Source organism: Gymnodraco acuticeps, unplaced genomic scaffold (assembly GCF_902827175.1).
Source record: "Gymnodraco acuticeps unplaced genomic scaffold, fGymAcu1.1, whole genome shotgun sequence".
Lineage (NCBI taxonomy): Eukaryota > Metazoa > Chordata > Actinopteri > Perciformes > Bathydraconidae > Gymnodraco > Gymnodraco acuticeps.
Window position 1 is genome coordinate 2017101 of NW_022990947.1, and position 27551 is coordinate 2044651.

General features: G+C 40.0%; 1 protein-coding gene across 1 annotated transcript; it reads left to right on the forward strand.

Annotated features, from left to right (window-relative positions):
• pgm5 (phosphoglucomutase 5) lies at positions 1 to 26131 on the forward strand. The gene is made up of 11 exons (XM_034234827.1): positions 1 to 258; positions 2033 to 2195; positions 2336 to 2482; positions 2577 to 2702; positions 2818 to 3008; positions 3857 to 4011; positions 11448 to 11563; positions 14177 to 14312; positions 14992 to 15175; positions 23489 to 23626; positions 25519 to 26131. The coding sequence occupies exons 1-11, from the start codon at positions 1 to 3 to the stop codon at positions 25606 to 25608; spliced, it is 1704 nt and encodes a 567-aa protein (XP_034090718.1). The 3' UTR covers positions 25609 to 26131.
• The last annotated feature ends 1420 nt before the right edge of the window (positions 26132 to 27551 follow it).

Genomic DNA, 27551 nt, shown 5'->3' on the forward strand with positions numbered 1-27551 from the left:
ATGGAGACGAGTCCCATCCCGGTGGTGACGGTCCAAACCGCCCCCTTCGAGGACCAGCGGCCCGGTACCAACGGGCTGCGGAGGAAGACAGCGGTGTTCGAGGGGAAGAAGAACTACCTCCAGAACTACATCCAGAGCTTGCTGTCTTCCATCGACCTGCGGGACCGGCAGGGCTGCACCATGGTGGTGGGCAGCGACGGCCGCTACTTCAGCCGGGCTGCCACCGAGGTGATCGTGCAGATGGCAGCTGCCAACGGGGTAAGCAGGGAGGGGGACTGCCCCGCTGAGACTGGATAACATGTGTTGCATTATGTCAACTTGGGTTCTGGAAACACTTCTTACAAGACCATCGTTTCAATGATATTTATTTAAGTGTTAAATACATATATTGGAGTGAAGGCTATTTTCACGTTTCAAGTAAGTAAAAATGTATGACAATACAACAAATAGTCAGTTATCAGCAAGTTAAATCCCAAATGAGATTTAAGACTAAGAACTAAGAACTGTAACTAAGAACATGGATAAATAAACTTGCCATTAATGATTTAAAAGTTGTACAGTGTTTACAAGGGTAGTATTATGACTACCTGTGTAGTAAATGTAAATCAAAACTAAATGTTATGTTAAAAATATATATATATTTCTCATCTTTACTGCACTATACGGTAAAGCTTCAGGTCTTTAAAACTATGATAATAAAAGTCTGAGAAGTGAAAATCAATACTTATGATTTGATAACAACTCATATGCACCTTAACATTGCATTTTAAATAAGGGAAGCACTGCCAAAGTCTAAACAAGAACAGTGATAAGGTGACCTAACTTCGTCTAGATTGTTGTTACACAACTTCCTAAAAACATAGTGAGAAGGACTTGTCAAAATGTATTACATATGAAGACACTACATTGCATTGGTCAACATTTGTCCAGAATTTTCATTGATCACCCCATGCTACTACTTCTTGTACACACTTGAAAGCTTTAGGTTAGGTTAAAGTAATAATGTGTGATATTAACACATGCAAACCCATCCCAAATATGTGTTTAATGTCAACAAATAAATGAAAATAGGAAGACAGAGTGAGGAAAGTCCCCACAGCTCATTTAAAATGCTGGCTCGGAAATCTCTGAGATTGGTTTGGATGAGTTTCAAAGGAAAATCTGAAGAGAATATAATGTGTTTTTCGAGATCAGTCTGTTTTTTCTGCTGTCCCGGCCAAATGTCCCTAGCTGTCGGCCTTATCAGCACTTCCATCCATCCTGCTCAGTTTTCCTGCTGACGTATGTTCCCCGTCTCGCTCTTCCTTCTCTCCAGGGCCAAACGTTATGCTTTTGGGGATCCCCTTTATATGGCATTGAACCAAAAGTCAAGATACTAGTAGCATCAGTTGCAGATAACCCACACATTATGGACTATGTTTCTACCACTAGTTATTGAATAATATCAAACATGGTGAGCAATAAGAACATTTATCATTTATGTTCTTAAATTATTACACAGAACAGGCTAAATATGTTCTGAAGAGTACATTTCTTCGGGTTGTCCCTCACTTTTCTTTACAAATACAACTTGCCGGATGTTAGGAGGATCTACTGACGTAAGGAGAATAAATTCCTCTGCAGTGAGGACACTTTTATTTAGAATAGCTGTTATGCAGGGGAATTATGGGATGCTGGTGGTATTGCCACTTTAAATGTAGCATACAAATTATAAATAAAGGGGGCAGCTCTGTTATTTTGGAACCCTCTTGGGGCAGATCATTTGCTTTTTTAAAGCTGGCTGTCATTTAGTCACCTGAATGATGAGATGCTTTGGGCCATGGTTGCCTTTAGTTCTAGTTGGACAGATTGGCTCTTGAACTTTTTCAGGTCAGTGTAGGAAAATAAATTCCACCATAGATGGGCAATTTTCCAAACATATTTACCAGCATTTATGAAACATTTGAGGCAGCCACAAAACAGAATGATCCCCAGATAGCATTACATTAGGTGACATCTGACTTTGCTTCTCTTTATAATCTGTGCTTTGCAGATTGGTCGTCTGGTTATCGGCCACAACGGCCTCCTGTCCACCCCCGCTGTTTCCTGCATCATCAGGAAGATCAAGGCCATCGGTGGGATCATCCTCACAGCTAGCCACAACCCTGGAGGCCCCAGTGGAGACTTTGGAATCAAGTTTAATGTGGCAAATGGAGGTGAGGACTGCTTGTTTAATGATTTTTCCCATAGCTTCTTCCAATGGAGAATGTACGAGTCAAATGTAGTGGTTTGAAGTCATGACCGAAATGAATGCCATTGAAAGTCATATGAATGTAAGTCTTTCTTTCTTGGGCAGGCCCGTCTACGGACACAGTGATGGAGAGGATCTGCCAGGTGAGCCGGACACTTGAGGAGTATGCCATCTGCCCTGACCTCCACATTGATCTGTCCAGGCTGGGAAGACAAGAATTTGACCTGGAGAACAAGTTCAAACCATTCAGAGGTACAACCCTCATGCACTCCTTTATTCTTTCTTTAAGGCACAAATGCATACAACCAAAACAACTTGACAAATGATCTCTTCTCTGTGTCTCTAGTGGAGATTGTTGACTCAGTTGAGGTGTATCTACAGCTGCTGAGAAACATCTTTGACTTCAGTGCCATTAAAAGTCTTCTCACAGGACCAGATCAGCTCAAGATACACATAGATGCCATGAACGGAGGTGAGAGAGTTCATCATCTATCGTATGTAACCCCTTTAGTATTGTCAATGTTATTGAAGAATAAACTGTTGCTGTCTTTTCTCCTCTCCTCGCCTTCCCTGATGTATTGTTCTAGTGATGGGCCCTTATATACGTAGGATCCTGTGTGAAGAGTTGGGAGCTCCGGCTAACTCTGCTGTCAACTGTGTCCCTCTGGAGGACTTTGGGGGCCGACCCCCGGAGCCCAACCTGATCTACGCCACCTCTCTGGTAGAAGCCATGAAAGGAGGGGACTTGGGCTTTGGAGCTGCATTTGACGCGGATGGGGTAAGACATCTGATGATAAGCATTTGTTAAATCCACTTGTATTCTCTTTGTATGAAAAAGTGTGATAAGGGTGGTAAATATGCCTCAAGCCATAAAGCAATACCTTTTTGTTACTCTTAATTTTCTATGTGGAGTTTGATAACATTTGGTGGTTTAGCTTTGTTTACAAATATTAGTAGGTAATTGATTTGTGCTAAATAAATGACCTTACATGCCGTTGCATATCCTGGTTTAGGTCACTAATGTTCAGATTTGTTTTCACCGATTAAGACTGAATTAATGAAGTTAGGCTCCACCCATAGATACAAGAGAGCGAATTATTTATTTTGTATTTGTTTTTGCTCATTGATAACAGGAAGACAAGCAATGGGGGTTGAATAATACTGTATCCATGATGATCCAACAAGCAGCTCACTTTTTCCACAATGTCATCCAATAGTCATTTCTAACACACACACACACACACACACACACACACGCACGCACACGCACACGCGCACACGCACACACTTTGCAGAGTAAATTAGTCAAGAGAATTGCGTCATATCTGCTCTGTTTCTCCCACCAGGATCGGTCGCTGTTTAATAATACTGTAACCAATATTATACACAAACTCTAAAAGGACATTTTGATTGTTGGCAAAAAGAACCTTGTTTTTCACTTTTATGTGACTTACTGCTTTTATGTCAACCCAAACGTTCTGCTGAATTTGATATATTATATGTTTAATCATTTGGGGAACATTGGAAGTCTGTGGCACCGAGAAGCAAGTTATTAGTAGGTTTAGTCTGATTGCAATTCGAAATGTATGACTCATCTCACATTGTACCATATTGTGCTGCTTTCAGGACCGGTATATGATCCTGGGAGAAAACGGCTTCTTTGTGAACCCATCGGACTCTGTGGCCATCATGGCTGCCAACCTGTCCTCCATCCCTTACTTCAGACAGCTGGGAGTCAAGGGCTTTGCCAGGAGTATGGCCACCAGCACCGCCCTCGACAGGTACAACACACACTTGCACACACTCTCAGGAGTCAATCTGAGGAGTTCAAGGGGAAGAGGGACTGGAGATTGATATACAGCCGTTTATAGGGCAAACTGACCAAGGTTTCTATGCTGTTTTTCTTTATCAAAGTCAAAGACGACAGAGACATAAAACAACAATTTAAAGTCAGCCAAGATCACTTACCAGATCAGCTTCATGCACTACAATCGCATCAGAAACAATGCACACAAATATATCTCTAAAGTTACAAACACAGCAGTGCAAAAAGTAAAACTACTGCATCAATCAAATGCCATAAATTAGAGGAACCACACCATAGGGACATTTCCTCATGTTGACACATCCTGGGACGCTACAGTTTATGTTTTTGAAATCTGTCACATCACCTCGATCTCTCTAGAAAAACTCCTCAAGCAGCCCAATCTCTAGAGAGGGGCCACACTTTCAGATTAAGACTCACCCTCTATGAATAAGACTGTGAGGTCACAACCCCCCTCACACACATTTACTCACCACCTATAAATATTGTCTGTTATGTAAGACTAGAGACGAGCACCGGGTGCTGAGTGAAAGGATGTGATCATTGCTAAAGTCACCCTCATTAACATTGTTCCAGTAGGAGGGATCCCAGCAGTGACACACAATGAACGTAACGCCGCCCCATAGAAGTGTGTCATTCAGTACAAGAATGAACCAGAAAAAATCTACTCTAGTTGGTATTGAAGATAGATTATGTTTTTCTCCATGAATGATCATCAGTCCTTCAAACCTATTCATATATGTAATAATTCCCTGACTTTACCAAAAACAAATGTATTGTCCTAGTAAAAAAAGATGTTCAGTGCTTTACTTGCTTTTTTTTGCTTTTTTCGAAACATATATTTTTCAATTAATAGAGGTTATGTTAGGTTAACGCTATAGTTTGGTTAATGCCACTAAAACGTTAATGTATATTATATTTCAGATGTATGTTTTTGTACACTTTAATCCCAGAGACAACTGTAGTAAAAATGTGTAGCTGTCAGCTCATTCATCACAGTATCCTTGATCCCTGGAAGACAGACGGGCATTGGAGTCTGTCATATGGTCTTTTTTAAGAATCCCAAAGAGGGAGGCCTCATGGTTAAATAACTAAAATGTCAATATTGACTGATGGATCCGAAACATTCTCTTCCACATCCTTGCTGTTTGATGCATTATAAGAGCATCACATATTTGTCAGTATTGGTATAGCCAACACATTGCTCGCCATAAGAGTTGTGAACAGGATTCATAGGTTGACATATGTCTGTTTGTGTGTGAGAGTGCGAGTGCATGAATTGGTATGTCAGCACAATCAGACATCAAGGAAGTGACCTCACTGCTAATCATGGTCTCTCTGGGTTTCACAGCTACAAGAGAGAGATTCTGCTTAGATATGTGAGTGTTACATCACTGGATTACTGGTTATCATTTTAGAGTAGAGACTCGCACGCACGCATGTACACATACACATACAAACACTTCAGACTCCTCTTTGCCTGAAGCACACACACAGTCTATTGTCTATTGTCTCAATATTTGGTGTTTTGTATTAATGATAGCATTAATTTAATTTCCTTGAAACTTAGTTGTAAGATCTCCTGAGAAATGGAAATGACTCTTTACAAAATGATTACAGATAATACCTAAACCACAGACAATATCATGCTCTGGGCTCTCTGAAAAACTTGGTCAGAAATACATTGTCTCTGTCAAACCATATTTCACTGGCGCACTCTAGGGAATGCAAAGCACCTACAGGACAGGGTCACTTTGTTCAGCTTCATATCCCCTACCTAATTCCCTGAATGTAACACTTCTTTCTCTGGATGGGAAATATACATATCTGCAGTGTTGAAGTACTGAGTAGTGTGTTCTTGGACCCTGGACTGAGCCCAAGTGTAGGCCTTTTTAGGGGAGTTAGGACCTGTGTGTGTGTGTCTGCATGAGTGTTTAGACTGAGCAACCCTCCCTGCTGTCTGTTTATGCATAGTCGAGCAAACTGTGTTATTAAAGCCTTGATAAATGTGACGGTGTATATACTGTATGTAGTTGTGTGTATTCGGAGGGGAGTAAGGTAAAACGACAGAGAGAATGTGTTTGAGTTCAGATTTACATGAGTTACAGGTGTCAAATGTGTCGGAGAGGTCCGTCTGTCTGCTTTTATGTACTGTATGTGTTTCTCTCACATATTACAAATAAGGCTGATGAATAGAGGGAGGGGACGGAGGAAGAGAGAGTGGAAGGGAAATATTGGTAAAGGAAACATCTGCCTCTCCTTTAACCGTTCTAGAGGATGTAAGGAGAAGAGAGGCTGACCCTCTTGTTAGCCAGGGTGAGGTCCCAGTTATTGTACCGACTATCTGATTAGCAGAGGGAAGTAGAAGGGTTACATGTTAAAGAGGACATGTCATGACAAAAATAACTTGTCCTGGTGCAATGTGCACATAGATGTCTGTAGTGTCTACCAAACAAAAACAGAAAAAAAAAAACAATCCTGTCTGTTTTTGTGGGCTACCTCCCTTAGAAATGATGGGATTAAACAAGCTATTCAGACTTGGTTCCCTTCCTACAATGCATGCATGAGCATTTAAATATGGCGCCCCTCTTCTAAGTATTTCAAGAAACTACAGAACTACCTTTTGAAATTATTCTCGCAAGCCAACCAGAGCAGACTGAGCCTTTTCTAGAAGAGACAGGTATCTACAGGTATATTCAGACAGGAGGACAAATGTGTATTTTGAACACCACAATTAGTTTACATGATGTATTAGAAACCTGAAATACAGGTATAAACCTAAAAAAAGAGTATTATATGTCTCCTTTAGATGTTGTGGCTCAAATTGGTTCTTTATTTTTTTTTCATCCATTTCTTTAGTTGTTAGGATGACCAAGGCAATCCAAATATTATATTGTCTCACAGCTGCCAATGCTTAAGCCATTTTAAGTGCTACTACCACAGGCTGTGCTTTTTGTGGATTCATTTTAATCCTACGCACCCCTTGAGTATTGTGGTATTTGTATCATGTTTTCATAATGTTTTGCTGGAAAAATAGCAAAAGAATAAACACAAACAATTGGCACAGATGTTGAAGCTTGCAACATGAAGTAATTGCCCTATTATAGACCCGTGGCCCAATTTAGGTCCACAGCCCCATCAGAAGAAGTCAACTACAGATACCCCCCTACTCATCCATTATGTCATTTAAAGTCCCAAACTGGATGACTGTTTTCAGTGGGTTTGGTTTTTGCATTCTGCTTTCTGCCTTCAACCAAGTGTCCATTGTTTTTAGCTTTTTTAAACTTCTGTGCTTGCTAAATTGTCATGACAACCTGTGGGGTCGAAGGAGTGCAGTCCGTCTGTCATAGCCTACTAGTTTATTTGACAATAAATACATACTTGCATTATTTTGTAATCCTGTTTGTGTATTAGTTTTACCTTTTCGAGACCTAAACCTCCTTAAAGAAATACAACCTGACTGATACTGCTATTTTGGATTGAATTGTTATAGTGTACTTTGGGATGGATTATAGGCATTTTCACTTTTACAGCAGACCATATCAGACCAATTTGGTAGGACTGTGTGTTACCATGTAAAGTTTCCAAGACTTAGTACATTTGTGGAGCTGTGAAAAAAAACAAAGAAATGCTAATAAAACCTACTAGAGAAATATGTGAAATGCTGTCATCAGGCTTAAATGTGGTATTATACACAAGTATTTTGATAGAGAACAATTTGCAGAATCTAGCCAAATCAAACATTGACCCAGCAAGCACGCTTCTCAGTCTGACAGTTATTATGAAAAATATATATTTTGACACAGTTTTTGAAATTATGTCTCAAAAGTATTTTGATACTAATCCCAAAAAACAGTGTAGGTAACAGTTTTGACCATTTACAGAAATCATCTCAATTTTAATTTGCATTCTTCATTTTGAAGGAATTTTCCGAGTTGGCCACCAAGGCAACATCTTTAGTGTTTTACATGTCTGCGTTGTCGAGATAGGGGTTCTAGTTAAGGTCAAGAAGAACATTTCAAGACCAAGTAAAGCCCCAGCATGCTAGGCTTTTTGTCTGAATACCATTCTTAAGCTGGTAATTCCGGGATGAGCTCTCTTCAAAAGAAGCTGTGAGGAGAGAGGCCGCTGGACGCTATGTTTGGTGAAATATCGAGTCAAGGCCGAAAGCTGTCAGTATTTCAGTCCGCAGATGTAGAGATTTTCATACCTCACATTACTGCTTAATATTTCTTGATGCATGAGAGAGATACAAAGATAGAGCTAGAGAGAAAACGAGGGAGGGTATTGCTTTAACGTGTGTGTTTATTGACAGTGAAGCCATACTGTAAGTGTGTGGATCAGTTCGTGTGTTTATAATCCTGGGAGCCCAGAGAGTGAGTGAGTTGGAGGGAAGCTGAGCGTTGTTATAAAATATCTGACTGCTTTTTACATTAAGGGGTCAAAGGATTATAATGATGGACCTTTTCTGCCTCTGTTCAATTGAATTTCAACTACAGACAGGATGGGTATTTTTATTTATTTTTTCATTGTAGCCTCATTTCTTGCTGTAGTATTCTCCAGCATGAGAAAGGTTGCACCAGCAATCTTGCAATATGTAGGCCTATGTGTATTCAATATAAACTGTATTGCACTGCTGGAACAGTTCATCATTTTATGAAACCATTTACTTTTTGAAATTCTAAAAATTACTTAAAATCTATAAAAATTAACTGGCACTTTTAATTACGATTACAATGATATTGATATGTATTCTACCACACACTCAAACTTACATGCTAACTTACATAAGTTATTTTGATCTATCAATGAAATGTGTGGCTACTGACTTCTTTGAAGTCTGACAACATAATTATCCTGCAGGTATAGTCCAGCTTCCACACATAGTCAATCCTTATATTCAGAACAAAAACATATTTAAAAAAATCAATACAATATTTATGTTTCTGCCTTCAAGCTGCATGAATAAGTAACTTGAGCACACATTGACTCTGTATACTAAGTCTGCCTGTTTCTAGTGTATGATAATGGACATTGATAAAGCCTTACAGTAAAGTGGTCACACCTAAACAAGGGGGATAGCAGCCCTAAACAGAAACTTCCTTATTGTGTCTCCAAAAATACTCATCTGCCAGAGATAAGCAGCATCAACCGAGCCATGGTTTGATTATGATGATAGTTTTATGTATTGTTTGACTTCAAGAAGTTTTTACTAATGAATCTAAATGAGAATGAAAAGGGATTGTTGATTAGGCCTGTTTCCCTGAGTGTGTGTCTGTACATCAAGGCTATGTCTGAGTATGAGTGGGCTTTCCACCCCAGTGGTGATGCTGTTGTCCAGGTAAGGCCCACCTGGGCAATTATCAAACTTGGGCAAACCTATTTTGCACTATTTTCACACTGTTGAGTTCCTGCATTTTGCAACAAAAACAGCGCTGCTAGGGGTCGTGCTTATGTTGGCTGCGTACGTGCCGTTTGACAAGTCAAAGGCTTGTCAGAAGGCCAGAGTTTCTGTTTTCATTTAGGAATGCCAGGCTTTCCGTTCCAGCTCTGGCTTCCCCAGAGGGGAATAAAGCTAGTTACTCTTTTTGGTAAATTATCCCATCCTCATGTAAACAACTGTGCTGGGCACTGTGAAGTTTATTTATGTGCATGATGATTGGGTGGATTTGTACGACCACTTTAAAACTCTGAAATCTACCCACATCCTCATATATTGTAACAGCATCCCACAGTATAAGCTTATGAGTTTGACAATTCATGTTTATTTCTGAAGGAACAACAATTGTTTATTGAATTTAATATTTATTTCGGCATTTCGTGGACCTGGGAGTTGTGTTTACATGTTGCAGTGGTTACTGAGGAGGTGTGGTTGAGGAGTGAAATGTTTGGAATGAGAAGGGCACTGTTTCGCCGTTAGAAACTAAATATCTCGGGGTGGTAACTTCATAAAACATTATTCAAGAGGTTTTCTGAGTCCTTCTCCATCTTTTTGCTATCACATTTCTCACTAAGTTCTAGGACACAATGGACCAATGTTTTAGAAATATGCAGATAATGAGTCCAATATCCCCTGCTGAACCACACCCCACTTTTTAAACTTCTAAATATCTGAACTCATAGAAGTTTAAAAACTCTATCAATGCTTTCTTTCCACACTGTCAAAAATGTAATTCTTGAACATTATATAAGCAATATTTTATTTTTACTGTTATTAAATCTAACAAATGGTAGGATTTTAACTTGCATTAAGTGGTTGTTTGACCACTGTACGACTGGTAGGCAGAAAAAAGGTTGTACAAACCAACACAAACCTTGTCTGCATGGTATATCAGAGCTTTTGTTCGCTGAGAACAGCTGCCTGCTGCTAGAAACTATGCTATGAGAGCATTAAGAGTGAACCGAAAAATGTGCGGGTTGTAAAATCAGCACAATGAGATGAGAGTTGCTGAAATGCTCTGTAGAGCTGAGGGAGAGGCAGATAGGAGTGATAATGGTCTGTGGGTTCAACACTACAAGTGACTTCTCTCACATACTAGTCTCTATTGTTGTTCAAATGTTGATTATGGCACCTTCAAAGATACTGCTCCTCAAAAGCTGACTCATATGTTATGACTGAATGTAAATTGCCATAATTATAATGATAGTTAGTTTACAATATGGACAGAAAACCCCATGAACAGCTTTTTAGTTGATACTAGCTAGAAGACGGGGTGGTCGCATGTCTAAGTATTCTGATCTGTTTGATTTGAATTGAGGCTAATTTATTCTCATGTTATTTTATTTTAGGTTTTGTCGACATGTGTCAACCCTATTCTAAAATATATTCGATCATGTTACTAATAATTCCATTGTATAAAGCCAGTTACTTTTCTGCTCATTTAAAAAAAGAAGTTGTATTAGTCTTTTTCTTTGCCCTTTTCCCCTCTAGTCTGTTTCTTTGCACTCACCTCTCCTTCCACATATTGTACTGACTTCATCTTTGTCCCTCCCTAGGACTTAAACACACACACACACACACACACACACACACACACACACACACACACACACACACACACACACACACACACACACACACACACACACACACACACGCACACGCTCTCCTTCATGGCTCGGATTCAAAGCAAACATCAGCTAAAAGGTTAACTCACTTTCTTCTCGCTGCCTTTGCCTTATTAAGTTATTGGATGAGCTGCTGGCAGATGAGGCTTGTCATACAACATTTGGTTTGCTTTATTTCAAAGGTCAGATCATGATTTGTAAGTTTATCTCTATATCATAACTGAGAAAGGCTGGCGGGACATATTAGAGAGAGATAAATCCATTGTATTCTTGTGAGCATAGAGTAATAGCTTTGTTTCTCTTTGTGTCTCTGTTTATTTGCAGGGTAGCCAAAGCCATGAAACTGGCGCTGTATGAGACTCCCACAGGCTGGAGGTACTTTGGGAACCTGATGGATACTGGGCGTTGTTCCCTCTGCGGGGAGGAGAGCTTTGGGACAGGTACTATCCCTCATGCTACAGCACACAATCCAAACTACTTCACTCATCATACTCAATGTCATCAATACAGAAATCAGATGAATAGATACATAGCAGAAGCAGCCTTTTACCGTGTGAAGAGAAGGAAACTGATGTTAAGCTTGGGAAATATGAGTGGGTGGGTGACACGGAAATACCCTCCTCTCAGCAGCAACTGTTGTTGAGGTGCCTGCAAGGCCAGGACTGCACTGGCCAGCTGCTGCTGACAAATACAAAAGTGTCCAGTAAAACTCTGTAAATTCAATTGAAATTGTAGAAGTTGGCAGCTATTAACCTTCATTTGACTAACCTAGGCTTTTAAAAAAAACGTTATCATCCGTTGACTACTTGTATTTGTTGCCACGTACCTGGCAATAAACTTGATTCTGAAAAAGGATCTAATTGTTTAGGAAATCAGCATTTCCTTTTAGATTTTCTCAAAATGTCCCTTTTCCTTTCTCTTCCTCACACACTCCCCTGCCTGTTTCATGTCCAGAGTTGTTAGCAGTGCATCCAGTCAGACTTGTATAATAGATGTGAGGGCTGTGACCCTGACTGCATGTGTAAATAATCTCCATTCTTCTGCTATAAAAGGAGACAGGGCTCCCTGAATCACTGCAACATGGAGACAGGCCTCCAGTGGCAATGTTGTCTATGAATGCAAACGCAGATACACACATACGTGGTCAGAAAATATAAACAATAAGCATGCACAAAAAATGCACACACATCTGCTTTTGCCCTCCCTCTACATTCTTTCCACATTTTATTTTCCTCTGCCCTTGTTTCACTTTCTCCCTACATCCTACAAAGCTAATTTAATTTTAGTTTTATCCCTCTCATTCGATTTTTCTTGGTTTAATTGAAGATGTTATCTTAAGCTCTACGTGAGAAGAAACATAAAAGTAGGTATGAAAAGAAGAGAGAAGAGAAGCTTGTAGGAAAGAAGGAGTTGGGAGAGTTTAAACATGAGAAGTATTGACATGGTGGAGAGAAATAAAGAGAGCAGACATGCGAGAGAACAGAGGACTGCGAGAGCTTACTCGTTGTCTACCCATGTAAGGATAAAAGCTCAGTGAGAGCCCAGAGCAGTAAATCATCAGAGCTGTACTCCACTCCTGCTCTTACTACCTCTCATACACATATTCTGTCCAGCACAGCCTTAGCTATTGCAAGTGAAGATTTAACCAGTTCTGTAACACTTTATGTAGTTGTTCTATTGTTACTTTGATTGTATTTCACTGGTTTGCAGATTGATAAGGCCATTGTCAGAACTTTAAAGTTATTGCTCACAACACGCAGTTAAATGCCATCTGAAAAAAAAGACTCATTTGCATTCTCCCAAGACACAATTGGGCTCTGCTGAGGAAAAGAATGAATAGGCACAAAGCTAAACGGGTCAAGAAAGTATGTAGGCAAACAAATAATAGTTGTGTATTACATTTTTATTTATTTTTTTAAAGCAAACCGGTCTCCCTAAAACAAATGGGATATCCATAGCTTCGACATCAGCAACCTCCTTTTTTCACGATCAAAGCATAGCTAGCAGGATAGAGAAAAGGGGTATACTTATGTTTTATTTCACACTGTAGTTGGAGGTCTGAATTTGGTTTGGTGGCATAATAAATATTCCAGTTCCACTGTGTCTCTCTCTGTGTCTGAGAGTGAGACACAGGGAGACAGACAGTAAGACGGGGATTCAATAATGACAACTGTCAGCTTCCTAACAGCCGCATTAAGCTAGAGCCGGACACAGATCTTAGAAGTATGCTTCTTGTTCTTAGTGTTCAGTGTAGAAGATAAAACAAAGAAAGGTGAATGCAATAAAACAGAATGGAAAATAATAAATATACCTTCATGCTTGTCTATATAAAATAAACAGCAAAGTAAATGTCCTGCTCAAAACTCTGGTAGTGAGACATGTGCCCGCTTACAGATAACTTTACTGGTCAGCTGTTTTCCAAAACAGGCAAATAGCTCCCCAGTGAAGGTGGCAGATCAAGGGTGTGAACTACTGTGGTGTGTGTGTGTGTGTGTGTGTGTGTGTGTGTGTGTGTGTGTGTGTGTGTGTGTGTGTGTGTGTGTGTGTGTGTGTGTGTGTGTGTGTGTGTGTGTGTGTGTGTGTGTGTGTGTGTGTGTGTGTGTGTGTGTGTGTGGTGTGGGTGTGGGTGTGTGTGGGTGTGTGGGGGGGGTGTGGGTGGGTGTGTGTGTTGTGTGTATTTCAGGGTGGGGAGCAGCAGACAATATTTGTGTGGGGATGTTTGGTTCGTCTCCAAGACCGAGCACTCTCCTTGACCTTCTGTTACATAGAGTGGAGTTGAATACTTAGATATAAGTTGTGTTTCACCATCATTATAACAACACCATCTTTTAAAAACCCCAGCATTTTTAAATATGGCTCAGTAATTAGTGGAATATTTCTCTTGACCAGCCTTTTGAAGAAACGTTACTCTTCCAGTTGTTTGTTCTTTCTTTGACACTTACATACGCTTTAAGTTATCTTGCAGACAATAACAAATATACAGGCCACCTGACAGAACCTCCAAAGCCCACTAACAATTACATCATGTGCCACTTGTTTCCTTCCTCCTCCAGGTTCAGACCACATTCGTGAGAAAGATGGACTGTGGTCGGTGTTGATGTGGTTGTCCATCATGGCCGCCAGGAAACAAAGTGTTGAGCAGATCGTCAAAGAACACTGGGCCAAATTTGGACGTAACTACTTCTGCAGGTAATCTGCAAAATAATCTTTGAACTAAAGCTGTGACTTCATAAGTATGTCTTCAGTCAGGTTCATTTGGTTAATCATTCATCTCTTTATTGGTGTACACATGTTTCAATCTTGAAGCTACTTTTTCTGGATTGAATAATGATTGAATTTCAACCAGCACCGGGATTGACTTCCCTTTTCCCAAAAGTCTGAATTCCTAGGATCCCTACCAAAGCCAGATATGTCTCCCAGGGCTTCACCTTCATCCATTTCTCCTCCAGGCCTCCTCACTGGTTGTCACTTGTTCTTATTTTAACCTCTCCCTTGTGAGAGGCACAGATAGTTGCTGCAGTCAATGTTCCCACTGACAGTTGCTGCAGCATTTCATGTTCCCACAGAGCTCTTTCCTAATTTCATGTAGATGTTCCCACAGCTTGTAGATGGAGAGGCCAACCAGGCCAGGCCAAGTACCATATCCTTCAAAAGAGAACCCTAAAACACAAACATCTTTCATCATTCTGAGGAACATCCACCGATCACCCTGACAAATCTTAAGCAAAACATTGCTATTAAAATGTATATTTATCCCAAGTAAATGATTTCCGTGAAAGCTTTTCCCCTTAATGCTTTTCTAATGCCAATCTTCTGTGTGTGTAAGTAGGCCAATGTTTCTGAGCATTTATGCTTTGGTGCTTCTCAGGTTTGACTATGAAGGCCTGGAACCACGTGCAGCCTTTTACTTGATGAGGGACCTGGAGTCAGTAATGTCAGACAAAGCATTCACCAGCCAGAAGTTTGCTGTGGGAGACCACGTCTACAGCGTGGAGAGGGCCGACAACTTTGAATACATCGACCCCGTGGACGGAAACGTGGCTCGAAACCAGGTCAGTCTGAGTTAAGAGTACAACAAGGAAAACAAAAACAAAAGTGGTATATAGGATATAGAAAATGCTAAGAAATTAAAGGAGTTGAAAATAAGTAGTAATTTCCCTAATCCTCCCACTAACACCTGGAACAAATGTGTTACATTGATATTTCAATACACAAAACAATAATATTGCAGATTGTTGTTTTTATTGAATTGTTAAGATTTGAAGAAGAGGATAGCAGTGTGGTGCTGTATGCTGTATCATATTATGAAACATGATGAAGCCATACATTCAAACCAGTCCATTTGATCATCTGGTTAACATTTAGTTCATGTTGCTCATGTGATCATGTTAAGTTCTTGGATTTCTGTCAGTTACTTAAGAGCTGAAGAAATTTAGGTGATAGCTAACCGGAAAATGAAGAACGTGGGGTTCAAGTCAGGTCTAACTGAAGCCACCTTTAACATGCACACACACTCACACCAACACCTTCTCTGTTGTCTCTTTAACCGTATGCACTCTCTCATCTGCCAGCAAGACCACCCACTCAGCTTCAATGTCTTCTCATTAGAGAGGTTCCATGTTTGGACATAACTTTCTATTCGAACCATAAACAAATGCATACACAGACACATTACATACAGGACATATCCTTACACACACACACACGCACGCACGCACGCACGCACGCACGCACGCACGCACGCACGCACGCACGCACGCACGCACACATGCACGCACACACACACACACACACACACATACACATACACTGATAAGTCCCTCGGTCAGTATACCCTCCCGGTCTTCTCCCTCCCTCATTCTTTGTGAAGTCTACCCAGCTGACTCCCTCTGTTCTGTCCAGAAATGTGTGGACTCATTCCAAGCTTCCTGGCGTCAACACTTCTTAGCCTGCGCCCCATCTATTACAACATATACACACCAGTGTTGGGCAAGTTACTTCCAAAATGTAATATATTACATATGACTTATTACTGTCTTTTGAAAGTAATAAGTTACATTACAATATTACTGTCTCTGAAATGTAATGAGTTACACTACTTTAGTTACTTTTTAGTTACTTTCACAAAAATAACCACAAAAGAATGGCTAGGTATTTTAAATGCTAAAATGTAGTTTAGTGCAGCTCATTATACTGGATGTGAAGGGCAATGTGGTATAGCATAACAACTGTGTAGGCCCTTAAGGCTACTAACAACTTGTATTATACTCGATTCTGATTGTAAATTCTTAACATGTGACACGTTGATAATACAGACCACTGTCAAGGACTATAATGAAGGTGGCTAAGGAGGATCCAGAAAGAGAAAGGAAAAGAGGTTAAAAGACGGAGTGCTGGACGTCAGATTACATTACATGTTACTTGTTAGACACTTTTATCCAAAGCGACTTACATACTCAATACTGTGGGCAATCCCCACAGGAGCAATTAGGGGTGAAGTGTCTTGCCCAGGGACACAACGACATGCTGACTACAGTGGGGTTTGAACCTGTGCTCCCCTGATCCGAACACCAACGCACTAGTCCACTACGCCACACGCCTCCCACTCAGATAAATCACCAGGAGAAGGCAGACAGGAAGTAAACACTAACAGGACACGGAATGGGCTCTGTATTTTGTTCAGTATATGGCCGTGTACAGGCCCGGTTCCAGAACAAAATGACTCAGGGTGCCTCTGAGATTACAGGGGGCACAGCAGTAGTAGGTTTACATGAACAATAGTGGCCGGCAACAGCAATGAAAAATAGCATTGATGGTCCCCAATGAACAGATTATGGCATTTGCTATGTTTTGAAACCAAGCAAGTGAGAACATTTCAAGTGAGTTAAAAGTGCAATCCTGAAATATTTCATACAGTCCAAAGTGGACTATGGCAAAGAAAAGCACAACAGCTTCAAAACTGTACTGATAACACAAATGAGAACATATTGTAAATCAAGGCACATATTATTTAAACCAGCTCATGGTTTGAAATGGCAAACATTGAAAAGCAAAAGTATTATTAAAACCATGTACTAAATCATCACTTTGGTCCCATCATATAGCCTCCTCTGGGAAGAGTACATTTACTGTGCTTGAAAACTGGTATCACATCATGTGACTTTGTGACCTGGAGAACATTTCAGCTGCAACATTAGCTCGTTGATGTATGTAAGCTTGGGATATGAGATCTTTTTGTAGCCATTCGTGGTGAAGGCATCTGTGCTATTGTATGCATTATTTTTGACCCAACATTTCTACAGGCATGGCAGAATATGGCCCTATTTTCACATGAATATTCTAGCCCTTGTCTATTTTTATACCACGACCTGCAAAATGACCGCCTAACCCCACTGTACATGCGGGTACTTGTTTAGATACCTGGGCGCTGGGCAGGCTCGGTTTTGCCGTGGTATCCTGGCACCTGCGGGCCGCAGAGGGGCGACGTAGTTTCGGGCAACGAAGACTGCTGCTTCGGGGGCGAGGGCGGCGAGAGTCAGGCGGGAGTAGGCTAGTGTCCACAACGGAGGGTAACGTGATGTCCCCATCTGACCTGTTGCTACTGTCTGCAGTAGATGCAGTGTTGCTGGTGTTTAGGATGGTTGCTTTAACCATTTTCGTATAAATGATGATTACCCACAGATGTGTGTCACTCACTTCTGTGGAAGCACTTTGGAAATGATGCACGCGCACCTGACACAATTTGTTGTTTGTATTTTTTGCTCCGAACATAACATTCAACTGCCCCGAAGATCCCGATGCCAAGCCTAAAGGGTAAACACCAGGTTTACTAATCTACCCGCACAATAATTTGTCTCTGGTGTCGGAATGTCTCGCTATGTTAGTAGCCTACATTCAGGGCCGCCCCTGGCCAACTTGGGGCCCCAAGCGACATTGTGAGATGAGGCCCCCCCCCCAACCGACAGTTGTTTTTGGAAACAAAGTAGGCTACTTTGCAAATATAATTCCTGTTTATTATTATTATTATCAACACAGTTACTTTGTATACAGTGAGGTAAATGGTAAATGTGCATGTATGTCGTTCAGTATGCGTTTACAGGTGAATACTTCTACTAATAATAATCATAATCAATTCAATAATATAAATATATTATTTTATTATAATATAGTTGTAATATAGTCAAGACAAAACATGCTTATGACATGCTCAAAAACTGATATTTCTTAAATCTGTATTCTAGTTCCCTCTGTCAGCAATGTATCAACAACTACACACACATTGCTATCAGTATTTCTCTGTGTTGTGGTTGACATGATGATGACTGTTAGGAGTAAAAGTTTACTTTTTATTCATGTATTTTTTCTTTTAATGTTTCTTGTATTATATTTTACTGTTTTTAAATGCCTTTGTCTGAATGTCTTTCATTTTTGTAAAGCACCTTGAATTGCCTTGTGTTGAAAGGTGCTATATAAATAAACTTGCCTTGCCTTGCCTTAAGGGGAGAGGCTGAGCATCACCACGAAATGTGCAAATTGACATACAAATTTATAAAAGGGGGAAAAATGCTCCATGATTTTTAGGCTGCAAACTTTAACTGTTATGTAAGCCAACTAGACAGACAGTGTATCACTCTTCCTCCTGTACATCAGCAGATAAAAGGCATAACATACTTGAATGAATGTTAAATAAAGAATGCTGGAAATAACTGCATCTCCATTAGCCTGTATGCTCTGCAGAGACTGCCTTCTTCATGTCGTGAATTGCAGCTGATGTTTTAATATGGCAATTGGCAATTTGACTTATACAACATTCGCAAGTTGTACATTTGACAATAACCCACCTTCGAGTGATGCTCTAGTTTCTTCAAGTTTTGTTTTTTTCCCCCTCTTGCTTGCCCCCGGACTGAAACTGTCTTTTCACCGACATCTCTTCACCTGCACTAGTGGCCGTATCAAAGCCGTGATTGGTCAGATGTCGATTCATTGCAACGGTGTCGGATTACAGACGTGCTCCCCTTGTCACCTCTCACTCTCGCGGGGGGTGCGCATGGATGTATAATAAGGGGGGTGCACGGAGAACTGAGCGGAGAACTGCGCACAGCAGCTGAGGCCCTCTGGGCGGGGCCCCCTGCGCAAGGCAGGGCCCCATGCAGCCTGCGTGATTGGCCTGTAGGGAGGGGCGGCCCTGCCTACATTCAACAAAACACCATTTCATTTCGGGTTAAAATGTGTTGTAACTGCGTTACTGGGCATTGTAACGGGTAATATATTACCCAAATTTCATTAGTAATGCGTTACATTACTTCGTTACAGCAAAAAGTAATATATTACTGTAACTCCGTTACTTTTGTAACGCGTTACACCCAACACTGATACACACACACACACACACACACACACACACACACACACACACACACACACACACACACACACACACACACACACACACACACACACACTGTAAACTCTGGTGTGAGTACTGTCCGTCATTCCAGTTGTCCCTGTACATAGGTGTCGACCATACACTTGCATGGCCTTCACATGTTCACACTTTTATCAAGGTTGTGCCCGCAATTTGTCTGACAACTTAACCTTATGTGTCTTAAAGTCTCACTGTCCCACTGGAAATACTTCTCTGTGTTACCATGGTTACAGCAGCTCCACAGCTAGTTACTCAGTCACCCCAAAATGCGATTTAACCTCAGTGGTAAACCCTCAGCATCCAGTCGCCCCAGTGTGTGTTATTACAGCACACATTCCTCTCTGGACAGAATTATATCAGCTGTCGTCTCACTCGCAGTGTCTCCCCTGCAAGTGTGTTTGAAGGAGGGGAGAGTTGACACACACACACCCCCCACACACACACATACATACACACACACACACACACACACACACACACACACACACACACACACACACACACACACACACACACAAGAAAAGACGAAGCATGGGGGATTCACACAGCAGTGGCATGGCAGCCTTTTTTAGTCGAGTACTGACTTTATTCTACATTGTTTCATATATATCTTACACATCGAACAGACAGCTAGACAGACACACAGACAAGTTGGAGATTCCAGAAAACAGTCTTTCCCTCAAAGTTGATGGTGTAGGTTTTAAGGAGCATAACATCAGTTAAGATGTAATGGGTGATTTCAACATATTTACCAAGACAAAGTTACATTAAACAGGTCATTAAACATTTGACCTAGGGTAAAAACATAGCTGAGAACATAACATTATAAAAGGTCCTTAATGTTCCACATTTAGATAATATTTAGCTAGGTAACATATGAACCTGGGAACATACAGCAGATACCAGTCCCTTGCCAAATGTATGACTATTCGACCCAGAATATTGTATTTCAATGGCATCCTAATTAGTAACCTTCATTGAGTTAATGTGTTGCCTCTACATAGCTGAATTATTGCCAAGGAGGAAATGATCCACAACCTCCAGTGAAACAAAAATGTAGTGCCTTATTTTATGTGTTGGTTCATATTTGTTTCAGGTACAGTGGCTGGTACACGCTCCACTGAGGGCCTCTGAACTTTGTATCTCACATTGTTTCTAACAGGCATTAGTCAGACTCCTGATAACTGCTCCTCTATTGTTAGAGATGAGCTGACACTCACAAATAGAAAGACAGACAGACAGGCGGACGGACATCTTTCATTATCACTGGCTCCTCACCCCGACTCTGACATGTTACACTCCCGAGCCAAACTCAGATTAGGAGGGGGGTGAGGGGTTTACTCTACTTTTATTATCTCTGTCCATAAACTACAAGCTGGGTCACAGTTTGGAGAGGTACTAGGATAAGGTCACTGTCATACTTGGACAGTGCACCAGAATGTTTTAACTCCTATAATAGTACAAAACTTCTGTTGTACATTTAAAATAAACTATGCATCATTTGTCAATAACAAGACATGATATACTTTTTTTTAGCCATGATGAAAATGAATGACCGCACTACTTTAGATAACTACCAAGTGATGATCCTGTAGTGTCGAGGGTTTGTTTTATGGAAACTATTCGCACATTAAGCCTATCTATGCTGCTGTCTCTCCCCTGAGCTTCTAATGGAATAAGGGAAGAGGCACTGTGGAATTTAGGACAGATAAGTCATCACAGATCCATTAGTCAGAGAGTCTTATCTTCCTTATGTCAGCCAGCAACAGTTGTCGTTGGTTACCCCAATACATCAATATCCTGTTTTTCCTGAGAATGTTGAGGTTAAATTGAAATGCTAAAGAGAACTGTTAACACTTTCAAGTTCATGTAGCCAACACTGAAGTACTGAAGTGGTTATGACCTCACATAACTTTACAATACTAGCATGTTCCTGTAAAAGGTATCCAAGTTGAACACATTTACAACAAATCACACGATGACATCTAGTGGGTGTTTGTAGCTATTGCACCTTAAAAAGCAGTTTTTATGACTTAACCATTAATGTTCTATAATGCCTGTATTCACAATTTGCATGACTGGAAAAAAAACTATATTTAGGTTCCCTATAATACTGGAGTATTTACACTTTTAATATGTGATAGTCTGACACTCAAAATGATTGATATGGTTTGATGCAGCTCATCAGGGTTTTTATTTTAGTAGAGTAAAGTTGTACATTACGTTTGGTATGCAATGCCAAAAGGGCTATTTTATGGATCTATAAATCATGTTGACAATTTATCAAGCAGATGTAACATGCACTGAATACTTTGGTAGAGGTTGTTCTTAATTGTTATTTGTTACAGCAATTATTGAGTTTAATCGTCACCTATTATGCAAAATCCACTTGTTCATGTCTTTTAAACATAAACACGTGTCCCCTCTGTGTGAAGAGATTCTGAAAGTTTCAGAAAAAAAGATGATCTCACTTTTTGTCCTGATCCATTTATATAAACACCTGTCTGGAAATGAGCTGATCAGATTTTGGCCACTTTGTGATGTCATAGCGATGTTTTGGCTTGTGTAAACATTAGCCAATAACCAACCAAGGTAACCCCCCCCCCCCCACCTGATCACCTGAATCTCCTCCTAGAGCACCATTGTGTTCTTTTTAACCAAATATCTCTCAGAGGGGCGTAGGGAGGGGCTCCTTATTTTCATCTAAAGTAACAGACAGAGAATCAGCACTTTGGAAACAGGGCTAAAACAGAGGGCATTATGGGATGCTGCAATGCATGATCTGTTTGGTATTTCAAGCCAAACACTTCAGAGACATGTTTTGTATATATCTGAGACCTATTATATTATTGATGAAAAACAGTATAATAGGGGACCTTTAAACAGCATTTTTTAATTGTGTTGGTCATTGGTCTAAGACAGGGGTGTCAAACTCAAATACGCAGTGGGCCAAAATAAAAAAATCGGTACTAGTCGAGGGCCGGACTGGTTCAATTTGTATTGCAAAACGGATTGAAATTAACTTTTTACACATATTAAACCTGGAACTAACAAAGCTTAAATGACTGCCTATAAAAACAACATTAAACATTAAATAATCAGTTGCATTCATTTCTTATGGCTCTATCTGCAGCTTTTCCGGAATTATTTCTTATGATTACATTTTTCCACAGGCCAACAACAGCTTAAAAAAACAATTTCCCTCAAAGAAAAAAACAAACATGCCTTGTTGTGCAGAAGGAAACATCCATTTAAACTGAGTTTGCTGCTATGATGCTAGTTCAAGCCAGATACTTGGCATCTCGTCATGGGTGCAAGTTCATCAATGTTTGGAGTCAGGCTCTGAGCTGAGGAAGGTGTGCGTGCAATATACCGGTGGGCCAGATATGGGGCGAAGCCTGCGAGCTAGTTCAGGCAGTCAACTTGAGCACTTATGCTGCATTCATACATAACGCCCCCTTGCCACTCTACAACCAACCAAACAGAGTCTCCTTAATATGCCGCTCTATTTAACCTGCAGATCTCTCTCCATGCATTGCTTGCTGCTGCTATTGCTGCAGCTACTTCCACGTCGCTGCTGCTTACCTGCCCCACCACCACCCCAGCTACCACCCCAGCTTTTACCTGTAGGCTCGGCGGTTAGTTATTTAATCATCACTCATCGTGCTATGTATATCTGTGGAGAGATGATGCCCGAGCCTAGTCGCCAAACTCAACTATATGCTGCTTCTAATAAACATGTTAAAGGAACACGTGAGTAGTCTGACTGAACTAATAGTAATTAAAAATGATCCTGTGGGCCGAAATTAAATCCACCAAGGGCCTGATTTGGCCCCCGGGCCTTGAGTTTGACATATGTGGTCTAAGAGAAGTAAGTAAGTCACTTAATTACAAATAACATAACTTGTGAAATTGTAAACATAGTTTTTTCTGATTCTAGGGCTTAAGGATCGTCTTCACGGATGCTTCCCGCCTGGTGTTTCGGATGAGTGGGAGCGGTGGAGGGACGGGGGCCACCGTCCGCGTCTATGCAGAGAGCTTCGAGAGAGACCCTGAGAGACACAACAGAGAGACACAGGTAGAAGGACAATAATATGACCCTAAATCCTCTTCCCAAAATGACTCTTGCCATTTTTCATTCAGATATACCACTTTATTGACTTATATCGGACATAAGTATAACAGGATAGACATCATTGTGCATACAAATGTTTAATAGCGCTGTCAGCCGTTTGCAACATAAAGGCACTAGTAAGCCCACATTTAAAAATGAGACAGGCTTCTGAGCTGGCATAATTTAAGAACGTTGTTGCCTTTCTTTCTTTCATGCTATACATTTCCCTTCATATCTTCTTTTGTTTTGTATTCACCTCCCCAGCAGCCACTTGAGTTAAAGGGGAATTCTGATCTGTTGAGTTTTGATAACACCAAGCAGAAAACACTCTGAAATGTCATTTCGTGATCATGTGCCATGCAGCTTCATGTGATACTGTTGAAGCTAATTGACCTGTAGACTTTGGAGAGATTAGGAACACTAGCTTTTTGTGTGGTTATGAATGTTGGGATAGGTGTTTTACTTTAACCATACCCAGGGGTTGTAAAGGTGCAGTTATGATGGCTAGACTGCCTCATTTAGAATTGACCACATAACCTCACAGCTTTATCAAACAATGTCTGCTAACTGAGGTTAAACCCCTCCTCCATTTTGTGCAATTCTTTCCAACATCTACAATTCAAAAGACTACATTCACGCAATAGCAGTTGGTGTAAGCTATTATTTAATCTTTATTTAAGTACAATAACTTAAAACACATGGGACAGCCTATTATTCTCTTTGATATATAGGCAACTTGAATAAAAAATGTATATATCAATGTTTTCCAACTTATAACTTCAGGATCCACCCATGAGGCATGCACCATCTATTGATAAGTAATACATAGAAATACCTGAATGAGTTTAGTTTATATATTGGAGTCAATTAAACTGTGCTGTTGCTTTGGCACTGTCATAATATTTTCCTTGTGCCTATTGTGTGATCTACACTTAACCCTTGAACAATCTGCAATTGGATCATAAATGTAATGTTGAATCATTCTGCCCTTTTACCTGATGCACATAAATCACAAGACATGACACGAGTCATTACTATTGATACAAAAACACAACCCTGTGCGATTAAAGGTTAAAAAACGGAAAACTCCTGAGTCATGTCATACAAGTTTTGAGCAATTTTGGCGACGTGCAGCAAGTAATTTAAAGACATGTTTTAAATGTTTCAAGATATTAAGCTGCACATCGCCAAGATGATACACCTGTCATGAAACATGTCCTCATATCTTATTTCTTTATTGCACCAATGTGTTCACTTTGTACATGATTAATGAAAGTAACAACAGCTGGTTAACATACGGAACTAGGCTCTGTGAAATTATCTGGAAGCGCATGTTGACTCGGTTTGTCTTTTTAGAAGTTCAAAGTAAAACTCTGTTATCTGCTCTGGAATCTGTTTAGCTATCATTCCTTCTGCATCGTGTTTTTAGACCAAAGCTGACATGTTGATATATCTGCCATATATGAGACGTTATGCACAATGAAAGAAAGATGAGGTTGAGGTTGTGTATTTAGTTATTCACTACTATGAATTGGTGTAAGATCAATGCTCCTATAGCCAAAGCCTCATAGTTATTTGTTCAATTTGCTGTGCTAGGGATTCCTTTCATATCTTTTTGGAATATAAAGGAAAGTGTTGGAATGTCAATTGATATCATACAACATGTAGTGATTCAATGTCTGCGATTGAACACATTTAAAATACATAAAAAATGCCTTTGATTATTACAAAATTAGTTAAAGGTGCAACACAATACAGCATATTCACAGAAGCAGTAAACAAAACAACAGTGACACTTCATTAAAAAGTCTAATTATCATTGTTAAACATGTATTCTGATATGTTCCTCTCTGCAGGTGGTGCTCGGTCCTCTCATTGCCATCGCTCTGAAGATCTCCAACGTCCATGAGAGGACCGGGCGCCGTGGTCCTAACGTCATCACATGAGCAACCCGGAAAACTCACAATCACATGCACGCACACTGCTCACACAGACATAACACATTTTCCTGTACCCTCTGCCATTTTCAAAATTCCTTTTTGTGTAGCTTCATAGTCATTTGTATTCTTTAAATGAAACTTGATGGGGTTATATCGCTAAAAAAGCACAATGTTTTCTCAATTGTTTATAGACCACTAACATATGTCAGCCATAGAAAACACCAGTCTAAACCAGGGAGGTTCTTTCATTATTACCATGAATAAATAATGAAAATTAGCAAACAGAAAACCTTTATGATTGTGCAGACTTACTGTTAATGTTTGTAACTTGCAGTTGAAAAGACTTCTTGGCTAAGGGCAGCCTTAGATCAGTTTTTTAATTCACCATGCTGTTTTTGTATAAAAGTGCTGTGTTCACTTGTCATTTAGCTTGTATATCTGTCCTGTCATATTATGTCATTTTCTTTAACCATTTCATGCAGAAATAATCACTTGTCTAAGTGTAAAATAAAACATGTCAAGCATAAAACCTAATATATTAGTGAATTGATTTGCAATTAGTTTATGTTTGATATAAAATAACGTGAATGCATATCTTGCTCGATGAAGAAGCGGGAAGATGTTAGACTATTCAAAATGTAAGATAACCAAGTGAGCCCAAAGGCGATGAAAAAAAAAATATATATTTGAAATATTTTTGCTAATCTGGCATTATTTTAAATGTATCAGTTTATGCCTTTTGGGAATGCTGTATAACCATATTTGAATATATAAATTCCTTTCTTTTTTAATCCAAATAAACTTTTTTTGTGTGTAGCATGCATCTTTTTTTAAAGGAATCGGACAGGTTTAATGGTGACAAATACAAATAAATCAGTGTGAGATATGATGCCTTTTGGGATTTTAACTAAACATAGTCTTTATAAGCACCATGTTTTGATGATATATCATGCAGTAATTGAACGTCCTTGAGGAAAAGGAAGCTTTTGTTTGTCGAACACAGCACCTGCTTTTGAGCCGAGTGTGAACGTGTTGTGTTGAGATAAGAAATAAAGAGGGCTGATCTTTAAATGGCCTGAATGAGACGCAGAGAGCAGGAACTCATAAACACACTGATTGCCGTCATTATGGGTCGAGGATATGCCAGTGGATATCCGCAAGGAAACGTTCACTCAGTCAGCCATTACAGCTTATTGCCCCATCCAACAGTTTTATATTGTCAGGATTATTCCTGAGGATCGATGCCAGTTCATCACCTTTGAATGTGTCACTATGAAGACGTTACGCTGTAGCTGGAATGTGTTAGAAACGAGTCTCTAATTGGCAGGGGCATGATTACATGGATACAGTCCTTTAAAGTACGTGGCAATTGAAATGCTGCCAACAACCCCCCCCCCCCTCTCTTATTTATAGTAGCCTATGCATGAACATGAACAAGCTGTGAAGGTGCAGAACATTGTTATCTTTACTACGCTGAACTTTTCAACTAAGGTACAGGTGGTGCTTTAGAGAGAACCTGTAATCTATTAAAACTGTTTCTTTGAAAATATCAAAGTCAAGCACATTTACCACACATTCTGCACAGACTGAAAAGTCTTGTTTGCTTCGCACGTCTGTGGGAAAACTCCTGTTTTATAGTTGCAAACCGGTTGTCTGTCCCTGACGTGTAGTGATGGGAACGAAACTCTTCATGTTTTCTGTTCCAGCCAAGAATCTACAATTTATTGTAGATTTAACTTTGATTTACATTGACATTATATCAGGCAGACTGGTGACAACATTTACTTTTAAATGATTCTTTATGAACAATTATTAATCAAAACTTGTCTTGAGGAAGGGGAGAATAAATTATCATTATTCATATATAGGCCTATTATAAAAAATAAGTCTAGCATAGGTCGGCAATATATTGAGAAACAAATATATTTTATACAAGCAGTCCTCAGCTT

What these genes read in the sequence shown, in the direction of transcription:
- pgm5 (XM_034234827.1), top strand. Translation starts at nt 1, where the DNA reads ATGGAGACGAGTCCCATCCCGGTGGTGACGGTCCAAACCGCCCCCTTC. An exon ending in CATAGATGCCATGAACGGAG is followed by an intron (nt 2,703 to 2,817) that starts GTGAGAGAGTTC and finishes GTATTGTTCTAG; the next exon opens with TGATGGGCCCTTATATACGT. An exon ending in GAAACGTGGCTCGAAACCAG is followed by an intron (nt 15,176 to 23,488) that starts GTCAGTCTGAGT and finishes TTCTGATTCTAG; the next exon opens with GGCTTAAGGATCGTCTTCAC.